This window comes from Hemiscyllium ocellatum, chromosome 1 (genome assembly GCF_020745735.1).
Source record: "Hemiscyllium ocellatum isolate sHemOce1 chromosome 1, sHemOce1.pat.X.cur, whole genome shotgun sequence".
Taxonomy (NCBI): domain Eukaryota; kingdom Metazoa; phylum Chordata; class Chondrichthyes; order Orectolobiformes; family Hemiscylliidae; genus Hemiscyllium; species Hemiscyllium ocellatum.
In genome coordinates, this window is record NC_083401.1 from 135,812,535 (window position 1) to 135,839,847 (window position 27,313).

The 27,313-nt window shown below is 40.5% G+C and overlaps 1 protein-coding gene across 2 annotated transcripts in view; it reads right to left on the bottom strand.

The window, feature by feature from the left end:
- fras1 (Fraser extracellular matrix complex subunit 1) overlaps positions 1–27,313 on the bottom strand; it is a 439,192-nt gene that overhangs the window by 192,723 nt on the left and 219,156 nt on the right. For both annotated transcript variants that reach the window (XM_060826343.1, XM_060826334.1), the window contains exons 15-23: positions 26,581–26,724; positions 24,577–24,717; positions 19,920–20,057; positions 15,677–15,850; positions 10,400–10,540; positions 7,935–8,078; positions 7,113–7,265; positions 6,853–6,999; positions 5,201–5,347 (exon numbers count right to left, since the gene is read on the bottom strand). In XM_060826343.1, the coding sequence (XP_060682326.1) occupies positions 5,201–5,347; positions 6,853–6,999; positions 7,113–7,265; positions 7,935–8,078; positions 10,400–10,540; positions 15,677–15,850; positions 19,920–20,057; positions 24,577–24,717; positions 26,581–26,724 (1,329 nt within the window). The remainder of the gene's footprint in view (positions 1–5,200; positions 5,348–6,852; positions 7,000–7,112; positions 7,266–7,934; positions 8,079–10,399; positions 10,541–15,676; positions 15,851–19,919; positions 20,058–24,576; positions 24,718–26,580; positions 26,725–27,313) is intronic.

A 27,313-nucleotide genomic window follows, 5' to 3' on the forward strand; every position in this document is an offset into this window, starting at 1 on the left:
AGCAGCATGGTGCAACCTTTTATCATTCAAGTAATAGTCCTTTTTACTGTTATTTCTACCAAAATGGGTGACTTCGCATTTATTAACATAGCTTTCCATCTGCCAGACTTTTGCCCACTCATTTAAAGTATCTATATTCCTCTCCCAAGTTCCACAGTCCTCTGCACACTTTACTCTGCCACTCATTTTCGTGTCATCTGCAAACTTTGACACACTACACGTGGTCCCCATCAAATCATCTGTGCAACTTGTGAATAATTGCAGTCCCAACACTGATCCCTGAGGCAAATCACTAGTTAGTGACTGCCAACCAGAATAGCACTCATTTATCCCCACTCTTTGCTTCCTGTTAGTCAACCAATCCTCTATCCATGCTAATACTTGACCCGGAATGCCATGCATCTTTATCTTATGCAACAGCCTCTTGTGCGTCACCTTGTTGAAGGCCATTTGGAAATCTTAGTACATCATATCTACTAGGTCCTCGTTATCTATCATGCTCGTAATGTCTTCATAGAATTCCAAAAGATTAGTAAAGCATGACCTGCCCTTCATAAACCCATGTTGTGTCTGCCCAATAAGACAATTTCTACCTAAATGCCTTGCTATTTCTTCCTTGATAATAGAAGCATCTTCCCCACAATAGAAGTTAAGTTAACTGGTCTATAATTCCCCATCTTTTGTCTACCACTTTTTTTTAACAGTGATGTCACATTTGCTGTTTTCCAATCTGCTGGGACTGCCCCAAAGTCCAGCAAGTTATGTAAAATTACCACAAGTGCACTTGCTATTTCTCCCACCATCAGGACCAGGAGACTTGTTTATCCTTAGCCCCATTACCTTGCCCAACATTACCTCTTCTATGATAATAATTGTTTCCAAGTCCTCATCTACCTTTGTCTCTGTCAATTACTGACATGTTATTAGTGTCCTCCACTGTGAATGGCCATTTCATCATATCCCTCGATCATGCCCTTTCTCATCCTCTAAAGGATCAATGTTTACTTTAGCCACTCTTTTCCATTTTACATAGTAAAAGAATCTTTTGCTATCTGTCTTTATGTTCTGTGCTAGTTTTTTCTTATGTTCTACCTTACTTTTCTTTATAGCTCTTTTTGTGGCTTTCTGTTGACCTTCAAAGCTTTCCCAATCTTCTAGTTTCCTGCTTAGCTTGGCCACTTCGTGTGCATTCTCTTTCAATTTGATAACCTTCACTTATTTCTTAGACCCATGGCAAATTAACCCTTTACTTATAATCCTTCCTTTTCACTAGAATATACTTTTGCTGAGCACTTTGGAAAAATTGCTTTAAAAGTCCTGCACTGCTCATCAAGTGTCTCACCATAAAATCTTTGTTTCCAGTCTACTTTAGCCAACTCATCCCTCATTTTATTGTAGTTTCTCTTGTTTAAGCACAGGACCCTGGTTTTGGAATTTACCTTCACATTCGCTATTTGTATTCTAAATTCAACCATATTGTGTTTGTTCCTTCCAAGAGGATCCCTAACTAGGAGGTCACTAATTATTCCTGTCTCATTACACGGGACCAGATCTCAGATAGCTTGCTCCCTCATCGGTTCCACAACATACTGTTCAAGAAAACTATTGTGGTACACTCAATGAACTCCTCAAGGCTACCCTGACTGAGCTGGTTTGACCAATCAACATGAAGGTTAAAATCCCCCATGATAATTACCATACCAATTTTACAGACATTAGTTGTTTCTTTGCTAATTGCCCACCCCAATGTGACGTTATTATTTGGTGGCCTGTAGACTACATCTATCAGTGATATTTGAGGAAAGCGTAAAACAGACGTGGATGTGCTCGAACAGGTTGATATTAAGAAGGAGGATGTGCTGAAAATTTTGAAAAATGTAAGGATAAATAAATCCCTTGGGCCAGATGGGATATACCCTATACACCCTACAGGAAGTGAGGAAAGAGATTATTGTGCCTTTAGCGATGACCTTTGCAGCCTCACTGCCCACTGGAGTAATGGCAAATGTTATTCCCTTATTCAAAAAAAGGAATAGAGATATTCCTGGGAATTACAAACCAGTCAGCCTTATGTCTGTGGTGGGCATTGGAGAGGTTTCAAAGAGATATGATTTATGATTACTTGGAAAGTCATAGTTTGAATAGAGATAGTCAGCATGGCTTTGTGAGGGGCAGGTCATGCCTCACAAACCTTATTAAATTCTTTGAGAATGTGATAAACACATTGATGAAGGTAGATCAGTGGATATGGTGAACATGGAATTTAGCAAGTGACTGATAAGGGTCCGCATAGTAGGCTCATTCAGAAAGTAAGGAGGGATAGGATACAGGGAAATCTGCCTGTCTGGATACAGAATTGGCTCGCCCATAGAAGACAGAGGGTGGTCGTAGATGGAAAGCATTCAGCTTAGAGCTTGGTGACCAGCGGTGTTTGGCAGGGATCAGTTCTTGGACCTCTGTTCTTTGTGATTTTTATAAGTGACTTGGTTGAAGAAGTGGAAGGGTGAGTTGGTAAGTTTGCTGATTAAATGAAGGTTGATGGAGTTGTGGATAGTGTGGAAGGCTGTTGTAGGTTGCAAAGGAACATTGTAAATATGCAGAACCAAGCTGATAAGTGGCAGATGGAGTTCAACTTGGAAAAGTGCGAAGTCATTCACATTGAAGGTCAAATTTGAACACAGAACACAGGGTTAAAGGCAGGATTCTTGGCAGTGTAAGGGAACAGAGGGATCTTGGGGTCCATATCCATAGATCTCTCAAAGTTGCCAACCAAGTTGATAGAGTTGTTATGAAGGCATATGATGCATTGGCTTTCATTAACAGGAAGATTGTGTTTAAGAGCCGCGAGGTTATGCTGCAGCTTTATAGAGCCCTGGTTAGACCACACCTGGAATATTGTGTTCAGTTCTGGTCATCTCATTACAGGAAAGATGTGGAAGCTTGGGAGAGAGGGTGCAGAGGTAATTTACCAGGATTCTGTCTGGATTAAAGGGCATGTCTTATGAAGAAAGGTTGAGGGAGCTAGGGCTTTTCTCATTGTAGCGAAGGATGAGAGGTGACTTAATAGAGGTGCACAAGATAATGAGAAACATGGATGGAATGGATAGCCAGAGCCTTTTTCCCAGGGTGAAAATGTATATCACAAGGGGAGCACAATTTTAAAGTGATTGGAGGAAGGTTTAAGGGAGATGTCAGAGATAGGTTCTCTATGCAGAGCGTGGTGGGCGTGTGGAATGCACTACCAGCAGTGGTAGTAGAGTCAGGTACATTAGGGACATTTAAGAGACTCCTGGATAGGCACATGGAAGGGTATGTAGGTTAGTCTGGTCTTACAGTAGGATAAAAGGCCAGCACAACATCGAGGGCTGAAGGCTGTAATGTGCTGCACTGTTCTACATTCCAAGTGACCACCCTATTTATCCTTTTCGCTGGAACACTGGATCCTGACTGGTTCAGTTGGAGACTGCCCCATCAGTACAGATCCCTCCTGTTTCAAAGCTGACGCCAATGCCCATGAAATGGAACCCCTCTTTCCCTCTTCTTCTTTTTTTCCCTCTGCACACAGATTCCCCTCTCTACTGCCTGTCATGAGCTCTTCGTCATGCTGTAGCCTGAGACAAGTTTTCAAGATAGCAACAGCATGGTAGGTAGCATTTGGACTCATCAGTGCCAATCTTCTCCAAGCCGTTTTCTCCAAGTACTTTTCATTTTTCAAATTTTGTTATCTTCCTTCCTTCTTCATCTTTAAGGCCGGAAAAATGTTGAGTGGGGCAATGGCTGCAGCATCAGTGGTATGGACTGGGACACCGGAAGGTGGTGGCAGTACCCGGAATCTCCTGGTGATGTTGGCAAGGCAGCAGTGATAGCAGGTCTCCTGGGGCATCGGCATTGTCATTGCTATCCCTGGAGTGGGTCTCTTTGAGGATGGGAGCACCTTCCAGATACCTTACAGAAGCCCTGAAGCCTTGCTCGAGACCCCAATTTCAACAGAAAATGAACTCTTATTTAGGTAGTTTCTTTTTATTCTTATTATAACTCAAATGGTGGTGGATTGTGGAGACAAAACATTTTCCACTGTATTTTTAAGACATATGTGACCATAAATCATTCATTCATTCGATTCTTCATTCATTCACTGCCACTACAGTTCCCATCACCAAAGCACACTTTCTACTGGCTCGCTTCCCCCCCTTGTTGACTCCATTCCAGCACCACTTGAGTGTGAATCCAAAATCATTCTGAACCACCTCCAATTACACTGAATGTAGAATTCTGGCCTGCTCTACCTAGCAGAAAACAAAAATAAGCCTCATCACAAACTCCCTTTGTGAATCCTTTTTAGATCACGTGTGGAGAGTTCCTTCTGCTCCTGATCAGATTCGGTTGGCAGTTCTTAAAGATATGTCACGTACATATCGTAAAAACCGACATTTGGTTTGATTTATTTATTGTCACATGTATTTTGTTACAAAATACAATGAAAACTTGTACAGTGTCACTACTCTCCCCTGCCATCTTAAAATGCAGAAAATAAACGAAAAGATAGAATATAAAGGAAGAAAATAAAATAAAAAATTTCAACTTTACAGCCCTTCTCCAGGCCCAGAGCAACCAGCGTCACTGTGTCACCAGAACAAGAGTCGCCACTCTTCGGCGCCATCTCACCTCCTCCGACGCTGCTGCCACCATGTGTCCTCACTGGATCTCACCAATGCAGCCATTACCAATGCCGCCAGGTCTCGTACAGGGTCCAAACCTGCCTTTGCCGCCACCTCCAGGAGTCTGCGCTGGATGCAGATACTGTGGGGAACCAAACTCACCTCCATGGCGCTGGGCTCACCTCCTTGCTGCAGACGCTACCAGGAACCCAAACTTCTGCACCAAATCATTGTAAATGACTCATTGTGGTGCCTCAATGCACCCATTTTCTGCATTCTTCTGACAGTTGCATGACGCACCCATGCTTGCATCTTTACAGCCAGGGCATACACCATTAGAAGTAGATGAAGGTAGTCAAGCTACCTTTTTGTTTTGCATCTGAACAGACATTCTCAAATTAAGTGCCTCCTCATATCATCCATAAATGCACCACCAGCATGTTACAATGAATAAGTCTTTTTAAACTGTCAAAATAAGCCAAACTTATGAGAAAGAATAAACTACAAACTGAGAGAGAAAGTATAATAATGGCTTGTCCTACCTCGGCAAGTTCCTGTCAAGTAATCGATGTAGTACTGCTGGGCGCAGACCTCGTACTGACATTCTCCAAAAAGCAAAACTTTAGTGGGGTCTTTACAGGATGAACAAGCTGAATTAGACTCACAGGTCAAACACTGGCTATTGCAGGCTAGGAAACAAAAACAGGCAATTTATTGAAATATTTTCTCACCCCTCAAAGAAACAAACTGATTATAACATTACAGAACCCATCTTACGTGAAAATGAATCAGCTCGAAAAAAAAGCCTGAAATTGTTAGTTGATTAAAAGCTTTCATTTGTCACTTGGCTGTTAAAATTTCCTGTTCCAGATGAACACTGTTTTGTGGGCACCTCAGACTCAGAGTTACAGAAGAGACAGAAAATGTAATTGACAGGTCTCCAGGTATAGCAGCAAGAAGAATCTGAATACCTCTAAACATTCAGTGTAAAGCTCTGAAGATTAAAACTAATCACCAACTAGTCCTTCTTTTGTCAGACTCCAATCTTCGGAAGACTCTCTAGCCGGTGAAAGTCTGGGGCATGCCACAGTGCTATGAGGTGCCAACTGAGTAATTTTTTTAGGAAATAGTGATGAAAACCCCCAACTGTCTCCTTTTGAAAAATTTCCATTGGTTAAATAGCCTATGCCTACTCTTGCTCAAGCACAGCTCTGCACATCCAGTACTCTTGGCTCGACATAAAATGGAATGCAGACTCTGCAAAATAGTTCTCAGTCTCTTTTAGATTAGATTAGATTCCCACCAGTATGGAAACAGGCCCTTCGGCCCAACAAGTCCACACCGACCCTCCGAAGAGCAACCCACCCAGATCCATTCCCCTACATTTGCCCCTGACTAATGTACCGAACACTATGGGCAATTTAGCATGGCCAATGCACCTAACCTGCAAATCTTCTGGATTGTGGGAGGAAACCGGAGCACCCAGAGGATAACCCCGCAGACATGGGGAGAATGTGCAAACTCCACACAGACAGCTGCACAAGGTGGGAATTGAACCTGGGTCCCTGGCACTGTGAGGCAGCAGTGCTAATCACAGTGACCTGTACAGCTGGGAAAACACATGTTCCCTGGGAATAAAGATCAACAAATAAGCCCTTAAGTATTAAAGTCAGGTGAAAACTTGGCTATGGTGCTTTCAATGCATTCAAACAAAAAAAATACTATTTTACAGCTGCACTGGAGGCTGTTAATGCTGAAGAATTTGTTCACTAACATAAACTAGCAACGTCTGGAAAGTGGAGGGAAAAAAGGAATGTCGATGGAAGGAAAGAATTCAGCAGAAATTGTTGTCTATAACTTGTAAAATTTACTTGAAACAGTGATTTAGTTATGAAACTATAAATTCAAAAATAAAACTTGCACTTAGTACATTATCATAATATAGTTTTCTTTTACGTTATGCAGCAAAAGTGCCTGCTTTATTTAAAACATTACCCAAGATCAGCAGTCGCATACGGTAAGTAATTTTTCCAACTAATACTCCAGCAAAAATCCTGAGTCAAATTTTCGATATGCATTTCTGGTGACTGTAGTATTTTAAGAATACTGTGAAGTTAGGTTTATGCCAGTTGTCTGACTCTGAACAGTCAGCACATGTTGCAACATACAATGGTTGCAGTTGAAGGATACATACCCCGACAGATCTGTTGGTTGTCGCTATAGAAAGCTGGGGGACAGGAAGTAACACACTGGCCAGTTTCAGCCAGAACTAGATTAGCTGCACAGGCAGTGCAGCCATAAGCTCCTGCAGTACTGCAAGATTTACATGAAGAATGACATCCTGGAAAAAGTAAAGACAAGAAGATCTCAGCATTTTTATATTAATCAAGATAAGAATTTAAAGAAAACAAATGGGAGTCCATTTCAAAATACTTTTTTTCCCCTATTGCTTACTTTTGCAAGTGCCTCTGCTCATGAAGTACCCTACGGGACACTGAGAAATACAAGTGTCTCCAAGCAGCATCTCACTGGGATTCTTACAGTAGAGGCAGACACTACCTGTATCTTTAAGATCAGTTGTACAGTGTTGACACTGAGGTTGGCAATCTGAAGTAGAAATAAAAAGAAATTGATATTGGATGTAATATCAGTCTAGAACAGTTGACAGTAATTAATTTGTTTTTAAACCATTAAACTCTAGTTTCATTACAGAAAACAATCAACTGTGATCCAATGGGGTTGTTATGTACCTAGTTTAAGTGTACAAATCATGACAATATGGCATTAGATGGTACAACAAAGAAGATACAGGCAGCTGTATTCTTAATGAGCTACTTCTCATCCACTGGGAACAAGTTTTATGTTTGAGATCTTGCAGCCTACTCCTGAGCTGCCTCAGTGATCTTGGGAAAATGCATGAGAGAGAGAGAGAGAGAGAGAGAGAGAGAGTGAGAGTGAGCAAGAAACCAAGACAGACAGGCAGAGAGAGACTGAGAGTCACAGAAAGAATTCGCACATTGACATCAAAGGTTTGCTGTCCTTCTCCTGACAGCTGAAGAGATCCATTCTGATCCCAGAGGATTCCAATCCTGGTCCTAAAAGCATTTTGGGAAATGAATGCTTTGCCTAATCTTACTGGAAAGGCTAAATACAGCTTCATACTTTTTTTGGAATTAGATTCTGGTGGGGACACTGAAAGCAGTCACAATGGGCTTCTGTTTCATTTCACTTTGAATGAACGCTCTCAAAGTCATGGCTGCTAAAGTATATACTTACCAACACAGTACCCAACTTGATTCAGGTATTGCCCCTCTCTGCAGCTAGTTCTGCAGTATCCATTGAGCAACGTAACATGAGGATGACATGTCAAACAATCGGAGTCTGAGGGGCCATCACACTGCTTGCAGGAAGGATGGCATGCTAGAAACATGGAGAAAATTAAAGATAAAACAGAGGACTGCAGAGGCTGTTAGTGAAAAGCTTAAAAAAAGCTGAATTATCAAATGTTTTCTTGAGTTTTAGTATGTTCAATGTGCTACATAAACTTTGTTAATTTTGAAAGCCTTGGCACATATTTAACTTCTGCCATAATTTAATCCTTACACGTATGCAAGAACACTCAAATTTGTAAAACAGAAATGTATACTTTAGATCTGAAAGGCTACATTTATTAGCCTTCCTTCCTCAGTTATTCAAAACTATGATGACTAGCTTATGCATTGGTTAACGAAAGATTTCTTTTAAAAATTGCTAACTTTTGTTCATGAATTAATAAATTGACAAACACACATTTTGAAAAACTAGTATTTTTGATACATACCCACCAAATAAATAAATGCGCAGTCAAGAGTGTTAGCAGGGTCTGTTTCTACTACACTGACATCCATTTCAAAACACTTGCACATTCATTTGGTCACAGAATCATTGCAATGCAGAAGGATGCTATATCGTCCATTATATCTGCATCTTATCCTCCAAATGTGCATTATGACTCCCATTCTCCGGCCCTTTACCCAGAATCCTGAATGTTGTTTCTATTTAAGTAATCACCTTACCCCTCCCCCCCACCCTTGAATGTCACAATTAATCTTGTCACCACCATACTTCCAAGCAGCTTTTTTGCAAAACACTTCTCTCTATTGCATTCTGTTTGTGTCCTCTTCTTCTTCCTCATCTTATGAAAGGTAACAGTTTCTCGCTAAATATTCTGTCTAGCCCTCATGACTTTGAAAACTTCTATAAGATATCCTTTTAGTGTTCTCCTCTCCAAGGGGAACAATCCCAGTTTCTCCAATCTACCTTCATCATTGAAGTTTCTAATCCATTGAATCATTCTCATAAACCCTTTTTGCATTATTTTTAACGTGCTTGCATGTTTCCAAAAGTCTATCATCATATATGCTCCAAATGAGTTTGAACCAAAGGTCGTATGAGCTCAGCATTCTGTACCTCTATTAATAAAGCCTAGGACACTATGCTTTATCAACTGCTTGTTCTACCTGCCCTGCCACCTTCTGTGACTTATGCACATATATACCCAAATCTCTCTATTCTTGTACTCCATAAGGATTAGGCCCTTTTATTTATACTGTATCCCAACACCCACATCACATCTCTCCACCACCCCCAGCACCAGTTTGAACCTGATCTCTTCAAGTTGCGCAGCCCCCGGGTAAACATGACAAAACCTCTGCCCCAGACACATTGCCCTGACCCGTCATCCACTCTTTTCTCACCCCCACCAACCTTGTTTCTCCCACTCATTCTGACCTACCATAAAGAACTGCAGCACTTACTTTCACACATTGTACTAGAACCCCTTCCCACTTGGCAGTCTCCCCACCTTGTGAGGGTCCTGTGCCTTTAAGAGAGATTTGTTCTGTGTTGTTTCTCTTGCACAGAGATGTTGCCACAGTGGTACAAGAATGTCTGCTTCAGAAGCAGTGGACAAACAACTTTGAGTTCACTGACTGTTTTTATTAAATTAGACAAAAAAAAATGTCAGGCTAACACAGACGAAGGATTTTAGTTTTGCTTTCATTTGGGAGTTTGGAGCTGGCTGTTGAAGCTTATAGATACAGCTCTCTCTCTGCTGCCAAATTGTTTCTTGCTCCTGGAATGGAAGGGAGATGGCTTGTGAAGAAAATCTGTTGTAGTGAATTTGTTTTGCCAAAGCTAGGTTTATGGGAGGCTGCTATACTTAAACAATTGATGATTAGTAGTTCAATAATATATTGTTTTATGAGGTATGCCAATTCTTTTTTTGCTTGTATCTTAACTGTGTTATAAGAATAAAGTTGCTTTGCCTAAGATCTAGTGCTGGATCAATAAATCAGATCTTAAACACAGCACTTTACACTTGCCTTTAAAGAAAATAGCAAGCTAGGGTCTCAGCTTTCTCCTTGACATATTTCAGGTGTGTTTGGACTGGTCCATAACAATCTAGAACTGTATGTCCTAACAAGTTAACACCTTGCCCTCAGGATATCTGGCACCGTAATTTCTACTCATCCAGCAGCCAGTACTGACACCCTAAACCTCTCATAGTTGGCACACCACTTCGCTGGCACTCTCCCACCCACTCATCTGGCATCCTACGCCATCTCCAGTTGACATCTTTGCAACCAGTATTCTATCTTTACTCTATCCTAAATTTTACATGGCTGTAAAATACACAAGTAATACGTGAGAGTAGAAAATGAAGCATTCAAACAGTAGCAATGCAAAAGCAGCAGACATACAGTAACAGGCATCGTCATGACGGTAGAACCCCTCAGGACATGTATGCAGACATTTGTTTTCATACAGGGCTCTTGGTGGAGAACAGGCTGTGCAGTTCTGAGGACTGCTCCCTGTGCAGCTTGTGCAGGTGGCATGACACTCTGTGTGCAAAATAACAGAGATCAGACACAAAAGATTAATATCCAGTACTCCACTTCTTTTGTTGTCACAATTAAGTTATTATCTTTGGACTGAAATAAAAAATAATTCTACTTTATTCATGATATTTATATTACTGATGTTCTGAACAATTTACCAATGTTTTAATTAGAAAATGAACATCTCCATTGATAGCTAATTTGTAGAAAAACTAAATGTTTCCACTTCTGATCATATATAAACCATGACTTCTACATGCTGTAGTCAAACAGGGCTGACTAATGTGCATACACCCATTTTGGATGTGCGCTAGAATTGTGATTTGCAATCTACTGCTGGATTTTACGATTCCCATCAGCTGGCTTGTGGGCAGGGAGTGCGCGAAGTCCAATGGATGGCCTATCGACTTCTTATCCACCTGCGCTGAAGCTGTCTGGAGGCTGCCTGTCAGAACCATTATCTTGCATAAATAATTCAGTCAATATGTACAAGATTTGACAATCATATATTTCTCATGTTCACACTCTACAGAACATTGTGAAAACAAAAAGTTTCATGTCATGGAATGCGTTGTGTCATCACTGTTAGACACTAACGGCAAACTTTCCAGAGCTGAGTCCCAAATTATGGATGTGTTATTCCATATTAATTCATCAAGATTATAATAGATAGGACATCATGAATAACTGATCCCCTAAATTTCTCCCAGCACATAGAGTCATAGAATCATACAGCACAGAAACAGTGCAACTTCGGTCCAACTAGTCCATGCCAACCAAGTTTCCCCAAACTAAACTAGTCCGACTTGCCTGCGTTTGGCCCACATCTTTCTAAACCTTTCCTATTCATACACCTTTCCAGATGTCTATTAAATATTGTAACTGTACCTGCAACTACCAATTCCTCTGGCAGTTCATTCCACATTTAAACCACCCTGTGTGTGAAAACGTTGCCCCTCAGATCTCTTAAATCTTGCTCCTCTTACCTTAAAAATATGTTTGTCACAAAGTGAACAGCCTCATGGTCAGCCTTCCAGACCCACAGTCAATTGAGAATCTTCAGTTCTTCAGGGTACGTGCCATGCATAATACTGGGAGAGCTTATCCTACTGAGTTGCTTGCAAGTTTCCAGGGGAGGTGAGGGAGTCCTGGACTCAAGTCACTTAAAGTCTGATTATAGGACCCTACAAGGGTTATGAAGGAAGCGTAGTGACAGCCCCACAACTACCCTTGCTACTGACTCTCAACCTTCATGCCTTTATGATCATCACTTACCTATAGCCCATCTTCCTTGGTGAGCATGAATCATTGCCAAGTGCATTTACTGCCAGCAGTCCCCATTTTACAGGTGGTACAAAGATGAGGAAATAATCTCCAAATGACCAGCAGTTCTCAGCAACAGTACATTCTCTATCATGGCCCTTTACTTGCAGGGATTGTCCATAACTTCCCAGTTAAAGCAGCAGACCTTCAGAAAATGAGACATCACAGTGCACCCACCACTTCCCTTCGGCAGTTCATTCCAAAAACTAACCACACTGTATAAAAAAGTTGTCCTCTGTGTCCTTTTTAAATATTTCTCCTCCCATCTTAAAAATATGCCCTTTAGTTTTGAACTCCCCCACAATAGGGAGCAAACCTTTATTTACCTTATTGATGCCCCTCATAATTTTATAAACTTCAACTGGTTCACTACTCAACCTCCTATGGTCTAGTGATGGATGTCAGATTTTTTCAATCATATTTTACATTGAAATGACTGCAGAGGACCTGATCAGGTGTGCCCTAGAACTCTGTGGGAAGCTAGGGAAGTGATTGCTGGGCCTCTTGCTGAGATATTTGAATCATCGATAATCACAAGTGAGGTGGCTAACGTGGTGCCACTGTTTAAGAAGGGTGGTAAGGACAAGTCAGGGAACTATAGACCAGTGAGCCTTACGTTGGTGGTGGGCAAGTTGTTGGAGTGAATCCTGAGGGACAGGATGTACATGTATTTGGAAAGGCAAGGACTGATTAGGGATAGTCAACATGGCTTTGTGTGTGGAAAAGCATCTCTCACAAACCTGATTGAGTTTTCTGAAGAAGTAACATGAGGATTGATGAGGGCAGATCAGTACATGTAATCCATATGGACTTCAATAAGGTATTCGACAAGGTTCCCCATGGGAGACTAATTAGCAAGCCATATCTCATGGAATACAGGGAGTCATTTGGATACAGAACTGGCTCAAAGGTCGAAGACACAGGGTGGTGGTGGAGGGTTGCTTTTTAGACTGGAGGCCTGTGACCAGTGGAGTGCCACAATGATCGGTGCTGGAAAGTCCACTACTTTTTGTCATTTACATAAATGATTTGGATGCAAGCATAAGAGGTACAGTTAGTAAGTTTGCAGATGACACCAAAATTGAAGGTGTAGTGGATAGCGAAGAAGGTTACTTCAGATTACAACAGCAGCTTGATCAAATGGGCCAATAGGCTGAGAAGTGGCAAATGGAGTTTAATTCAGATAAATGCAAGGTGCTGCATTTTGGGAAAACAAATCTTAGCAGGACTTATACATTTAATGGTAAGGTCCTATGGAGTGCTGCTGAACAAAGAGACCTTGGAGTGCAGGTTCATAGCTCCTTGAAAGTGGAGTCGCAGGTAGATAGAATAGTGAAGAAGGCGTTTGGTATGTTTTCATTTATCAGTCAGATTACTGAGTATAGGAATTGGAAGGTCATGTTGCGGCTGTACAGGACTGTTGGAATATTGCGTGCAATTCTGGTCTCCTTCCTATCTGAAAGATGTTGTGAACGTTGAAAAGGGTTCAGAAAACATTTAAAAGGATGTTGCCAGGGTTGGAGGATTTGAGCTATAGGGAGAGGCTGAACAGGCTGGGGCTGTTTTCCTTGGAGTGTCGGAGGCTGAGGGGTGACCTTATAGAGGTTTACAAAATTATGAGGGGCATGGATAGGATAAATAGTCAAAGTCTTTTCCCTGGGGTGGGGGAGTCCAGAACTAGAGGGCATAGGTTTAGGGTGAGAGGGGAAAAATATAAAAGAGACCTAAGGGGCAACTTTTTCACACACACAAGGTAGTACATGTATGGAATCAGTTGCCCCAGGAAGTGGTGGAGGCTAGTACAATCGCAATGTTTAAGAGGCATCTGGATAGGTATATGAATAGGAAGGGTTTGGAGGGATATGGGCCGGGTGCTGGCAGGTGGGACTAGATTAGGTTGGGATATCTGGTCAGCATGGACAGGTTGGGCCGAAGGGTCTGTTTCCATGCTGTACATGTCTATGACTCTATGAGTATTCGGAGGGTTTATTCCAACATTAGTTGAACTAAATGTTCACTACAGATTGTTAGTACTTTGACAGATTTAATTTTTCTTCCAGCTCCTCCTCACAAAAATATGATCAATTTCTGTTCTGGCAAAACATAGAAAGATGCTCCAATTATGAACACATGGAACAGTAACCCTCAGCAAAATCACTGTTGGTTCAGTCATGCAGTCACTTTTTTTTTGTAGTTTGCAGAATCTAATCTGCTTTAAATAATTAGAAGCTGAGAATGAGTACCTCAAATCATTTAGATAGGCATAACTTCAATGATAGTACAGTAAAGGCAAGACCTGTGACATGCAATTCAGCTAGGTGAAACTGAAAATTAGTTTGCAAACAGCATTACTATACTATGAAGGAGGATGCCTGAGGAAAACACATTTTTATTTAAAGTACTCCCTACTGCTCACAAAAAAAATTACATATGGCATCTCGCAGCAAATAACCTAGATTCAGCTTGCTTATGCCAGCCATACTGAGAAACAATTTGGGTGTCCATTTTATTTCCAAAGGACCTTAAGTAACATAAATTGGATTGTATACATGCATCTCACGAGAACTCCATTGGCTTTAGAGAGAAACATCACCTCAAATGGATTTGGGAATTGATCTAAAGCTCCATTTCAGAGAGCTCGCTCCATGTAAAACAAAGTAAGCAATAAATAGTGTTTCTTTTTCCCCTCAAGCTCATAGCACCTTCAAGGGATCTCCAATCTTAAGTGTCATTTTTTAATTACATACAAGTCATTTTCTATTAATGGATCTGATTCAGGTCACATATAAAAAGGCAACATTCTTAAGATGAAATTCAGAAACATAAGAAATGCAGATGCCAAGTTATATCTATATTCATAACGTTAAATACAGTAAACTGTCCCAAGATGCTTTGCAGGAGGAGTGCAAAGCAATATTAGGAGACGAGGCATAAAAGGAAAATTTTAAGATGGAATATGAAACAACAAATTGAAAGGCCAATGGAAACAGTTCTAGACTAAAGTGACATAGCTCATTGAAGTTCTTGCCAGAGGTGATTCAACAAATTGAAGAAGGAATTTCGAGACATCGTTTTTTATTGTTCCCATCATCAGAATAATGAAACAAAAAGAAACGCACCATGCCAAGAAAAGCATTAAGTTCAAACCTGATATTTAGGATTTGTATTTCAGGTTCTGTGGAGTGTTCAGAAAAAATGGTTCTAATGTTCTGTCGGCATTAATCATCAGTACAAAAAAAAATCTCACTTTTAAAGGGGGGGCGGGGGGGGGGGAGAGAGAGAGTTGGGGGGAAGAATTGGTCATCACAGGATCTTGCTAGACTTGTATGTAGAATTATGCTAGACAATATGTTTTTGTGTATATACAGGGTGATCTTGCAAAGACTTAAAGAAACCAGCTTTCAACAGCTGCCATTTGTTTCCTTTCATCAAAATTAACACAACCATGAAACTGACACATGATTGGAACATATTAGATTACGTCAAAGCTACTATTAAGAAAATTAAATGTGTGACTAAGGGTTTATCATGTCCCTGAATGAATATTGTGCAATTTAACTTTTGAGGGGTTGATAGCTGTTTGAGAGGTGACCACAGTTGGAAGCTGTGTTCTTGTGTTAAGTACAACTGGACATCTCTCCGCATCAAAAGGCTACTTACAAGCATTGAAACTTCAAGAATCTTAACCTTTTTAATCATAACATCTTTCAAATTTTGAAAACAGCACAAATATTTCAAAACTGGACTATTAAGTATGATTACATTAAAGCTCAATATGCCCCTAAATTCCAATTGAATGAAATGACAGCAACTTACCTGTGCATACTTTTGCACTGTTCATGTAGAAATGGGATTTGCAATCAGCCACACATTCTCCATGCGCTACTTCATGGCTATCCTCTTGAATTTGAATAACTTCTTCTGGTTTGAGGCAATTAGTGCAGTCTGACTGCTTGGGGCCAACACAGGCCCGGCATGGATGGCTACAGGCTTAAAGAGGACAAAATAATAATGACTATCCATTGTTTTATGCTTTAACTATTTTTACACAATTAGGACAATGCTGTTTCATCAAAACTCTCCCATTACTAAATAAGAATCATTGAGAATGAGTTCCCATTTCAGCGCTGACATCGAAAAAGGCAAATGATGGAGATCAGCTTGTTAAAACATGCTTTATTTTAAATCAATAATTTCTTGATTTATTGAGTGGATTGAAGCCGCAAGAAATCTTTTCTTTTTAAAAAGACTGTCCATAGTACTAAGACATCTAAATAGCAGTTTTTCACAAGGCTGGACATTTACTGGACTTCACCTTGAAAATGACAAAGCTATCAAAAAGGAGACAGACTGACAGTGGAGTAATGGAATAACCAGCTTAAATGAGTGTGAATGGCCCATTCCCTGAACTAGTCATAGATATCTATTCATTCAGGCAAGTGCTGATGGATCGCCTTTTTTTTATTAACCCATTTCTCTAATCAACCTGCTCAGCAATGTTATTACACACCTCTGAAGCGGGTAGGACTTGAACCGGGGCCTCTCAGTCAAGGGATAGGAATGCTACCACAATGCCACAGAGGGTTTTCCAATCAGTTAAAGTCATCACTTCGGACGATGGACCCCCGCTGAGAAGGGATTAGACTCTGTCTGGACCATTCAGACAACTCACTTAAGTAAACAATTAATACATTAAAAATAGACTTGCAACAATGGGGTGTTGTGGTGGCCTGGTAGTGTCCCTGCCTCTGGACCAAGACCCATCTGCTCTAGGGTTGTCTAACAACATCTCTGTACAGGTTGATTTAAAAAATACAGACCTGTAAAAACGTAGCAGTGTCCCTGTCTTTGAGCCAGATTCAAGTGCCACATGTTCTAGGTGTGTTTCATAACATGTTTGAACAGGTTGACAAAGAATACCTCGGCCCATAACAAGGGTTCCCAGTTTTTGGTGATCATATTTAGTAACCAGCTCGAGTGTGAAGATGCCCATGGCAAGCTAAGCCTGCACGTATTTAGAAATGAAGAAACCGCTTTTCTAGAACAGATCAGCAGGATATTAACTCAGTGGGTAACAGCAAGAGAAGAACTTGTAGGCTCTTTCTCTCTCTAACTGTTCTGCAAACATGAGCCCTGCCTGCAATGACTGGCAGCATTTCAAATGCAAATCAAACAGTTGCAGTCTTCAGAGGAATGGACAAAGATCATCCAACAAAGGCTTTAGATTATCTGCATAAATCCATAAAAGTCACTGAACAAGGCCTGAAACAAACCAAAGCATCAACTCTCAAAACAATTTAGCCAACCCTTCCTCTTTGCAATCTAATTCTGAGTCCGTATAGACAAGATCAGACTGGCTTTCTGATGTGTGAGCATTTCCTCAGGACTTTCTCCTCAGCCAAAACTCAGCTCATACTTCCTGGTTTAGACACAAGGCTCAATGAGGATTCCTCAGTTCAATTGGGTGAATGACTACTATTCTGCCTGAAATCCCTTAGGAGCAGCAAAATGCTAGTTTAAACGCAGATTTGAGCGAGCCTCTCCAAAAGATAAATGGCAAGAACAATTTCTTCATCACTGATCACAAAATTAGGGGCATCACTTAGAGAGTTGGATTTTGTAAAGGAAAACAGAATCAGTCAGAAATTAGCATGAGCTGACTCGTATCTCATGAACATTCTTCTAACTAAAGCTGCAGTGCTACAGAAATGTATTATAGATGATTCTTTAAAAATCCAATGTAAATATTTGCATGCTGTGAAAATTAGCTCTTAATAAAACCAAGAACAAAAGGAAAGTACAGCAGAGGAACTGGGCCTTCGGTGTCCCATGCCTGTGCTAGTCATCATGCTCTAACTAAACTGAAAAAACAAACCTTCTGGCCTTATTCAGTCAGTATCCCTATATTCCCTTCTTAATCATGTAAACCATCTTGATGCCTCTTAAATGTCAATGCGCCTGCGTCCACCTCCTTTTCTGGCAGTGAATTCTCAGCACCTACCACTCTGTGTGTGCAAAACTTCCACCTTCTCACCTTGAACCTATGCCCACTTCTGGTTGAAACTTCAACCTTGGGTTGAAAAACTGAAGTTATTGAAGGTCTTCAAGGTAACATGTGACACAAGACTACTACCTAGTAATCTGGAACAGACAGTGCTACACAATGAAAACTTGTGCTGCAGAATTGGCATCAAGAAACATCATGGGTGACATGTTTCATAATCAGCTTCAACAACATTATTATTAAAAACACCAGCACAGAGAGAGTGGAAACCTCTTGTGAATAAAATTGTTTCATTCTAACATTTAAAACCATCTCCACAGAGATATCTGGATTTTTGCTACCATGCTTGCAAACATTGTGCAGGTACAATATTTTTTCTTCTTTAATATTAGATGAATGTTGCTGGCAAGGCAAACATTTGTCATTCATCCTGAATTGATCTGAAGGAAGTGGTGATGGCCTGCCATTTAGAACAAATGTAGCCTCTCTGATGTAGGCACACAACTTATTTATTTTTTCATGAATCTAGGCATCACTGCCAAGATCAGCATTTGTTGAACTTCCCTTGAATGGATTTGCATTCATGGCTGTTTCAGAAGACATTGAAGAGGCAATCAAACCACGGGGAGTCTGGAGTCACATGTAAATAAGGATGGCTGATTTCCTTCTTTAAAAACAAGCATCAGCGAACCAGATGAGTTTTTGTAATGATCGATGATAGTTTCAATGGCACCATAGTTTCAATTTCAGTTTTTATTTAATTCATTCATTTTTTAAAATTAGTTGCACTTAAATTCTACCAACGACTATGGTGACATTTGAACCAACGTCCCAAAGGCAATAGCCCAGGTCTTAGGTTTACTAACCCAGTGACAATACTGCTCTGCCACCATCCCCCAACTACAAAGCTGTCAGAAAGGAAATTCTGGGACTTTGTCCCAGTAATGTGAAAAAACTAACGGGTCCAAGCCAGGATTGTGTGGTGCTGCCACTCAGTGGTGGAGGTCACAGTTTTGGAAGACGCTAATGAAGAAACCTTGGTGTGCTGCTGCAGTGAATTTTCTAAATGGTTCCTGGTTGTTGTTCGGTTCCACTTAGAATACTATTTGAAACTTTGTTAAGACCATAAGATGGAAGATCAGAAATAGGTCATTTGGTCCACTGCATGTGCTCCACTATTTAATGAGATCATGGCTGATACGATAATCCTCAACTCAAGTTTTCTACCTTATCCCCATAATTATCGATTCCCTTACCAATTAAAAATCTGTCTATTTCAGTTTTGAATGTACATAATGACCCAGCCTCGACCGCCCTCTTTGATAAAGAATTCCATAGATTCATGACCCTCAGCAAAAAAATCCTCACCTTTGTCTTAAATTGGTGACCCCTGACTCTGAGATTATGCTTTCTGGTCCTAAACTCTCCCACAAAAGGAAACAGCCTCTCAGCATATATCTTGTGAAAATCCCTCATAACATGATCAGTTATTACCTATTATTATAAGATGGTGTCTCAATCTTCTCAACTTGAATGAGTAAAAGCACAACTTACTCAACCTCTCCCAATCGTCTGCACCCAGAAGTTGTGCATTATCAAGCCCTTCTTGCCTCCATTTCACACACCGGTTCCCCAAGTCCCAGTAAATATGCTCAAATTGACTGAAAAGTAAAAGGTCTGTAGAAAATAATGGAAGCATACAGAGTAGGCTCACCCACTTATTTGCCTCAGTTAAAACAGGTATGTTGGGTTCAGAATTTACAACCGTGAACATTTGCACTTCTCATTTGCATCCAAACAATCTGATCGTGTAGATCAAACTTACCCCAAATAAGTCAGTGATAAATGTTTTCTTCCCAGATTCTGTAGCAAAGTTAGGCAATAAGCAGTTCCAGTGAGGTTACCAATTAGAACTGCAACATACAAAAATTCTGAAGAACATGGGACTAATATTCAAACAGATCTCACATGGGACTTACTTTAGTTACTACAAACAAAAATCACTGCATCATACATACTATATTTCACAATATTACGTGTGAACATTCTGCCTACCTTGGCACACTCCATTTTCAGAATAAGATCCCTCAGGACAGGTCACAAGGCATTGGCCTTTGTGCCGGGAAAAGTGGTTGGAACAAGAAGTGCAATGCTCAGACGAACCAGTGCAGGTTGAACATGAGACATGGCAGGCTGAAACAAAGAAGCAGGAATAGCTGTGAATACATAAACAGTGGATTCACACAAGAAAGTAATGGATTAGAGCTAGGAACTACCAAGTGATAGAAGAACAAACAACTCACAAGCACAAGTACACGGTGAGGGAAGCCACCTGTCCAACAAGCCTCTCGCAGTTTTTTGGCAGAGCAATTAGTCCCACTTACTCCCACTCCACAAACCAACACATTTCTAATTTTCAAACAGACCCACTGTTTATCTTTACAATAAGGCTCCAATTTTATATAAATAAAAAGAAAAGGGGTTGAGTCAGGGACATGGTGGAGGGCTCACTTGTGCTGAACATCAAGAGTAGTGACTTCAATATTTGCCTCACATGCTCCAGGCTCTGATTTGGACATACGACAGTGGTTGGTTCGATTTTTGGCGGAAGTCACAAGGTACAAAGTGTATCGATGGAATGTGGACCCATGTCTGTGTGTCTGCAGTCACATGTAGATTAGTTTAGTAATGCACCTATGGGATGGTTTATTACATTAAGAGCGTTACCATGAATAGTAAATTCAGAAAATGCTGGAGAAACGCAGTAGGTCCAGCAGCATTTGTGGAGGGAAAAACAGATATCAGGCAAACAATATTAATCTCATCAGCACAAGTGAGCAGAAAAGCCAGGCGATAGAATCTAAACAGATGACCAAACTAGCAATTCGTAAATTATATCAAGAATTAGAGTCATTGGGTCACTGAGAAGAACAGAAAGAAAATAGACCGTTCGATCCAACTCATCATGCCGACCAGATATTCTAACATACTCTCGTCCCATTTGCCAGCACTTGGCCCCATATCCCTCTCAACCCTTCCTAGTCATATACCTATCCAGATGCCTTTTATTTGTTGTAATTGTATCAGCCTCCACCACTTCCTCTGGCAGCTGCGAAGCACTTGACTAACAAAATACATCCAAACACAGTTTAGCATTAAAATCACTTCAATTCCAAAATCTGCTCTCTACATAACAGTGCACCAAACAATTAACACATCATAATAGAGAATTATAAAGTGTGGCCATCAATCTAATTTCTTGCAGTGTGGAAAAAATTAATCCTAACAAAAATACTTTAATTTTATCCATAATTAAAGAAGTTTCAGCAAAATCACAAATTTAAACGAAGCAATTTCTGAAAACGTAGTACTATTAACAATGATTTGGAGGTGCTGGTGTTGGCCTCAGTTAAAAATTCAAGTGTACAAAGTTAAAAATCACACAACATGACATTATAGTCCAACAAGTTTATTTGGAAGCATAAGCTTTCAGAACACTGCTCCTTCATCATGTGGTTGTGACTCACATTCCTGATGAAGAGCTTATGCTCGAAATGTCAACTCTCCTGCTCCTTGGTTGTGCTTTTCCAGCACCACACCTTTTGATGCCAGTTAGAGAGCTTTGGTAGAGCATTGGTACAACATAGTTTGATATTTGTCAACTGGAATACTGTGCATTGTAGTGTAAACTGAGCAAGGAAAAGAGAATACATAAATATCTCAATGTATGAAAGAATGATTTCCAACTCAAGGTAGCCTCCAACATTGAAGATAGTGGATAACATTATACAAGAAGTACTCCTGTATTTTGCCTCTCACATTTCTATCCATACTTGCCCAATGTTAGAGGAAACTATTCAGCAGCCCATATAATTCTGATTATACCAATAAAGATGACAGAAGGAATTATCATCTATCAACATGTATCAGAAAGCCAGTGAATAGAAAATGCTTCGCATTTGAACATTCCCCAGTGTTCAAAATAGCAGTGATATCAAATTCTTTGTGCATTATTTTCTGGCCCAATTGTCAGAGGGAAATTGAGAAACAAACTTGTAAGGAGATCTCAGCTATCTTTAAGAATAATAGGGTAGTTATGGTAGGGAATTTTAACTTTCCAAACATGGACTGGGACTGCCATAGTGTTAAGGGTTTAGATGGAGAGGTATTTCTTAAGTGTGTACAAGACAATTTTCTGATTCAGTATGTGGATGTACCTAGTAGAGAAGGTGCAAACCTTGACCTACTCTTGGGAAATAAGGCAGGGCAGGTGACTGAGGTGTCAGTGGGGGAGCACTTTGGGGCCAGTGACCATAATTCTATTCATTTTAAAATAGTGATGGAAAAGGATTGACTAGATCCAGAAGTTGAAGTTCTAAATTGGAGAAAGGCCAATTTTGAAGGAATTAGGCAAGAACTTTTGAAAGCTGATTAGAGGCAGATGTTCGCAAGTAAAGGGATAGCTGGAAAATGGGAGGCCTTCAAAACTGAGATAACAAGAATCCAGAGAAAGTATTTTCCTGACAGGGTGAAAGGGAAGGCTGGTAGGTATAGGGAATGCTGGATGACTAAAGAAATTGAGGGTTTGGTTAAGAAAAAGAAGGAAGCATATGTCAGGTATAAACAGGATAGATCGAGTGAATCCTTAGAAGAGTATAAAGAAAGTAGACTTAAGAGGGAAATCAGGAGGGCAAAACGGGAACCTGAGATAGCTTTGGCAAATAGAATTAAGGAAAATCCAAAAGGTTTTTACAAATATACTAAGGACAAAAGAGTAACTAGGGAAGAATAGGGCCCCCCCAAAGATCAGCAAGGTTTCCTTTGTGTGGAGCCACAGAAAATGGGGGAGATACGAAATGAATGTTTTGCATCAGTATTTACTGTGGAAAAGGATATGGAAGATATAGACTGTAGGGAAATAGATGGTGACATCTTGCAAAATGTCCATATTACAGAGGAGGAAGTGCTGGATGTCTTGAAATGGTTAAAGGTGGATAAATCCCCAGTCCTGATCAGGTGTACTGGAGAACTCTGTGGGAAGCTAGGGAAGTGATTGCTGGGCCTCTTGCTGAGACTGGAGGTTGTCAAACATGGTGCCACTGTTTAAGAAGGGCAGTAAAGACAAGCCAGGGAACTACAGACCGGTGAGCCTGACCTCGGTGGTGGGCAAGTTGTTGGAGGGAATCCTGAGGGACAGGATATATATGTATTTGGAAAGGCAAGGACTGATTTGGGATAGTCAACATGGCTTTGTGCATTGGAAATCATGTCTCACAAACTTGATTGAGTTTTTTGAAAATGTAACAAAGATTGATGAGGGCAGAGCAGTAGATGTGATCAATATGGACTTCAGTAAGGCGTTCGACAAGGTTCCCCAGGAGAGACTGATTAGCAAGCTTAGATCTCATGGAACACAGGGAGAACTAGCCATTTGGATACAGAACTGGCTCAAAGGTAGAAGACAGAGGGTACTGGTGGAGGGTTGTTTTTCAGACTGGACACCTGTGATCAGTGGAGTGCCACAAGGATCGGTGCTGGGCCCTCTACCTTTTGTCATTTACATAAATGATTTTGATGTGAGCATAAGAGGTACAGTTAGTAGGTTTGCCGATGACACCAAAATTGAAGGTGTAATGGAAGCAAAGAGGGTTACCTCAGATTACAACAGGATCTGGGCCAGATGGGCCAATGGGCTGAGAAGTGGCAGATGGAGTTTAATTCAGATAAATGCGAGGTAGTGCATTTTGGGAAAGCAAGTCTTCGCAGGACTTATACACTTAATGGTAAGGTCCTAGGGAGTGTTGTTGAATAAAGAGACCTTGGAGTGCAGGTTCATAGCTCCTTGAAAGTGGAGTCGCAGGTGGATAGGATAGTGAAGGCGGCGTTTGGTATACTTTCTTTTATTGGCCAGAGTATTGAGTACAGGAGTTGGGAGGTCATGTTGCGGCTATACAGGACATCGGTTAGGTCACTGTTGGAATATTGCGCACAATTCTGGTCTCCTTCCTTTCGGAAAGATGTTGTGAAACTTGAAAGGGTTCAGAAAAGATTTACAAGAATGTTGCCAGGGTTGGAGGATCTGAGTTATAGGGAGAGGCTGAACAGGCTGTGGCTGTTTTCCTTGGAGCATCGGAAACTGAGGGGTGACCTTATAGAGGTATACAAAATTATGAGGGATATTGTTAGGATAAATAGACGACGTCTTTTCCCTGGGGTGGGGGAGTCCAGAACTGGAGGGCATAGGGTTAGGGTGAGAGAAGAAAGATATAAAAAAGAGACCTAAGGGGCAATTTTTTCATGCAGAGGTTGGTACATGTATGGAACGAGCTGCCAGAGAAAGTGGTGGAGGCTGGTACAATTGCAACATTTGAGAGGCATTTGGATGGGTATATGAATAGGAAGGGTTGGGAGGGATATGGCCCGGGTGCTGGCAGGTGAGACTAGATTGGGTTGGGATATCTGGTCAGCATGGACGAGTTGGACCAAATGGTCTGTTTCCATGCTGCCCATCTCTACAACTCTAAGAAAGTATATCACATCCCATCATTATGTTGGAAGTCAAATAAATATAAATAGAGTTTAGTCTGACAGTATAATAAGCTTTTCCTACACAGTACTTTTCATGAAGATTGCACAAGTAACACAGATGAGTTATTTATTTTCTTGTTGAAATGTGGACCTTATTACTCATTAGCACAGCATTAGTTCTTACCTGCACATCTATTAGCCACATCTTTGTAATAACCCTCAGGGCAATGAGAGGCACACTTCCCATTGTGCATAACCTTTCCTTCAGAACACGTCAGGCATTTTGGGTTGTCATGGTAGCAAGTCAAACAGGATGAGTCACATGCTGCACAAGAGGAGGAAAAAAAGAAATCAAGCAACAAACAGATTAAACGATTTCTAAGTAAAATGATATAAGCCAATTAGCCAAACCATTCACGTATGCAGCTAATCAGTTTAAGTTAATGTATGCTTTTAGTGCCTCAAACAATTGCTCTACTTATAGATACTTCAGTAAAATTTTAGGACTGTTCCCATGTAGCAAAACACTATTTCATGTTGGAGTGTTTTCATATGTTCTGAAAGTAATGTTGAGCGTTCAAGGATAGTCTAAAATAAAACACTGCTTGAGGAACAGGATACTGATTAAGGATGATGAGCCATGATCATATTGATCAGGCTCGAAGGGCAGAATGGCCTACTCCTGCATCTATTGTCTATTATCTAATATACGAAAAGGCCGAGTGGATGTTAACTTCAACTACAGCTGGAGAACTGCCTTCAAATGCACAAGACCAAAAATGAAATAAAATAATCGATATAAATGATATTTGAAGTAATAATTCTCAATCGTGAGTCATACAGCACAAAAACAGACTCTTCAGATTTTATTTTTTTTTAAAAAAGAGAAAGCTCTCTCTACGGCTACCTTTTTAAAGCTCTAAAAAGCAAGCCATGAGGTTCAAGGAAGTTGTTGCCTCTATTTGCCATTAATTCCTCCTGCATCACTTTCTAATGTATACTGACTGCATTTTTAAATTTGAAATTCTTAATGGATCCCTATTGCGCACTATTTCGGTGTTCCTGCTGTGAAGACAAGGACAAAGTTCCTTTTGAATGGGCTGGATTCTGCAGGAGGTACTGCTTTCCTGTCTCCTATGTCAAGTGTGATGATGATGTCAGGTGAGCAAGATAATATTATCACACAAGTCCCTCAGATTATGGAAAGTGAGTTGAATAGAAATTTGCAGATGGTACACCATTTTAAAATTACAATTACACTTGTTAACAACTGAAATCACCTGCAATATTTCATGGTCCACTGGATTTTCATCTGTGAAAATGTCTGAATGGGTTTACAGCAGCTTTGATGAGGCTGCACCAGGGTACAGCAAAAGACCTGACACTAGGGAAACATGACAGCTGACCTAACTATGGGAGGAGCTCCACACTATTCTCCCAGTAATGGGAAAACATCCTGCAATTATGAAGGAGGCAGACCAGGCACATGGGAGAAAAACATCATTCCACTCAAGCTGGGTTATCAGTAAGATCCATCATTGAGCTAATGGACACTATTAACCTCAACATACCAAATGAGTGGTGACTGAAGGATTAAATAAGTGCCTCAACTTTTCTGTTTTTTCAGAATATTGCTACACAAACTCTATCAGGATTGGCGTCAAAGACCTCTTTCAAAGGCACTTAGTGCCCAATTGAAGGACCTGCACTAAGAAAGCAACCATTCTGATTTTACCCCCAACTCCCCTTCAACCTCAGTATTGGCCCCGAGTCCCTAAGCAGTTACTGTCACCATTGCCAGTGGGTCTGCCTACAGTGGAGAGCTGCAGTTTTGAAGTGGCCAACAGCTTTTAATGGGCAGAGTTTCCTTCCTTGGGATTCTGAATTCCGTGCATGCTAACCAGTTGATTGCCTCAGACATTAATTATGCCAGATAACCTCCTGAGAAATGAAAAATATTTACCACCTGTTCTCCAACCACTCAGCTATACCCACATCACTGCCATCAAATTTCATCAACTGTACAAGAAGTTAAATCCTATACATAACCATAACACTATAGATACAATATCATGAGTAGTAAATGATTCATACATATACTTTAAAACATAGATGCATAACTGATTAGCTAACAATGAATGTTTTCGGAAAAACCTAAAAGGAATTGCTGTAAAACATCGTGGCTTACCATGGCAGTGGCCATCTTTTATGAAATAGCCAGGCCCACAGTTGGCAACACAGGCACCAGCTTTCAGCAGATGCGATTGATCTCTACATTGAACACAATCTGTCTCTGAAGGGCCGTGACATATCAAGCAGGACTTGTGGCAGGCTGAGAAAGATAAGTTTAAAAGTAGTTAGACATATTATGCAACTGTAGATATACAAGCCTCCACCTCCAAATTACCTTACAACTTCTTGCAGTTAGTCAACAGCATTACTCACTGGGTCTTGGGAATTTTATCAGAAACCAGTCACTGCCTTCTAAGCCACATGCCAACCATATACTATCCCCACTGAAATGGCAATTTACTCAATGTGAAGATCAAAATAATAAAGTCAGTTTTGTGAGCAAGTAATAGATATGAACATTCAATTGAAGGTACATTCCCCTAAATTTACTTTTTAACACCAAGAACAGTTTGATTTTGAACAGGGGACATCATTTAAAAATAACATTAACATTTATCCTTCTAAGTTATAAATGGTACATCAAGGACACACACAAAAAAAGGCACAAACCAAAATCCTGAAAGTGGACTGGAGTTACATGAAACACTGTATCACAATAGCATACATGAAACTTTACCCATAATTTTGTCACAAAAGGTAGTAAAGTGCCAAGAGTATACACTTAATCTAAAGTTTAAAAAGCTATTTTAAGCTGGATTGTTTGTACTGAACAGAATTAATCCAGTGCT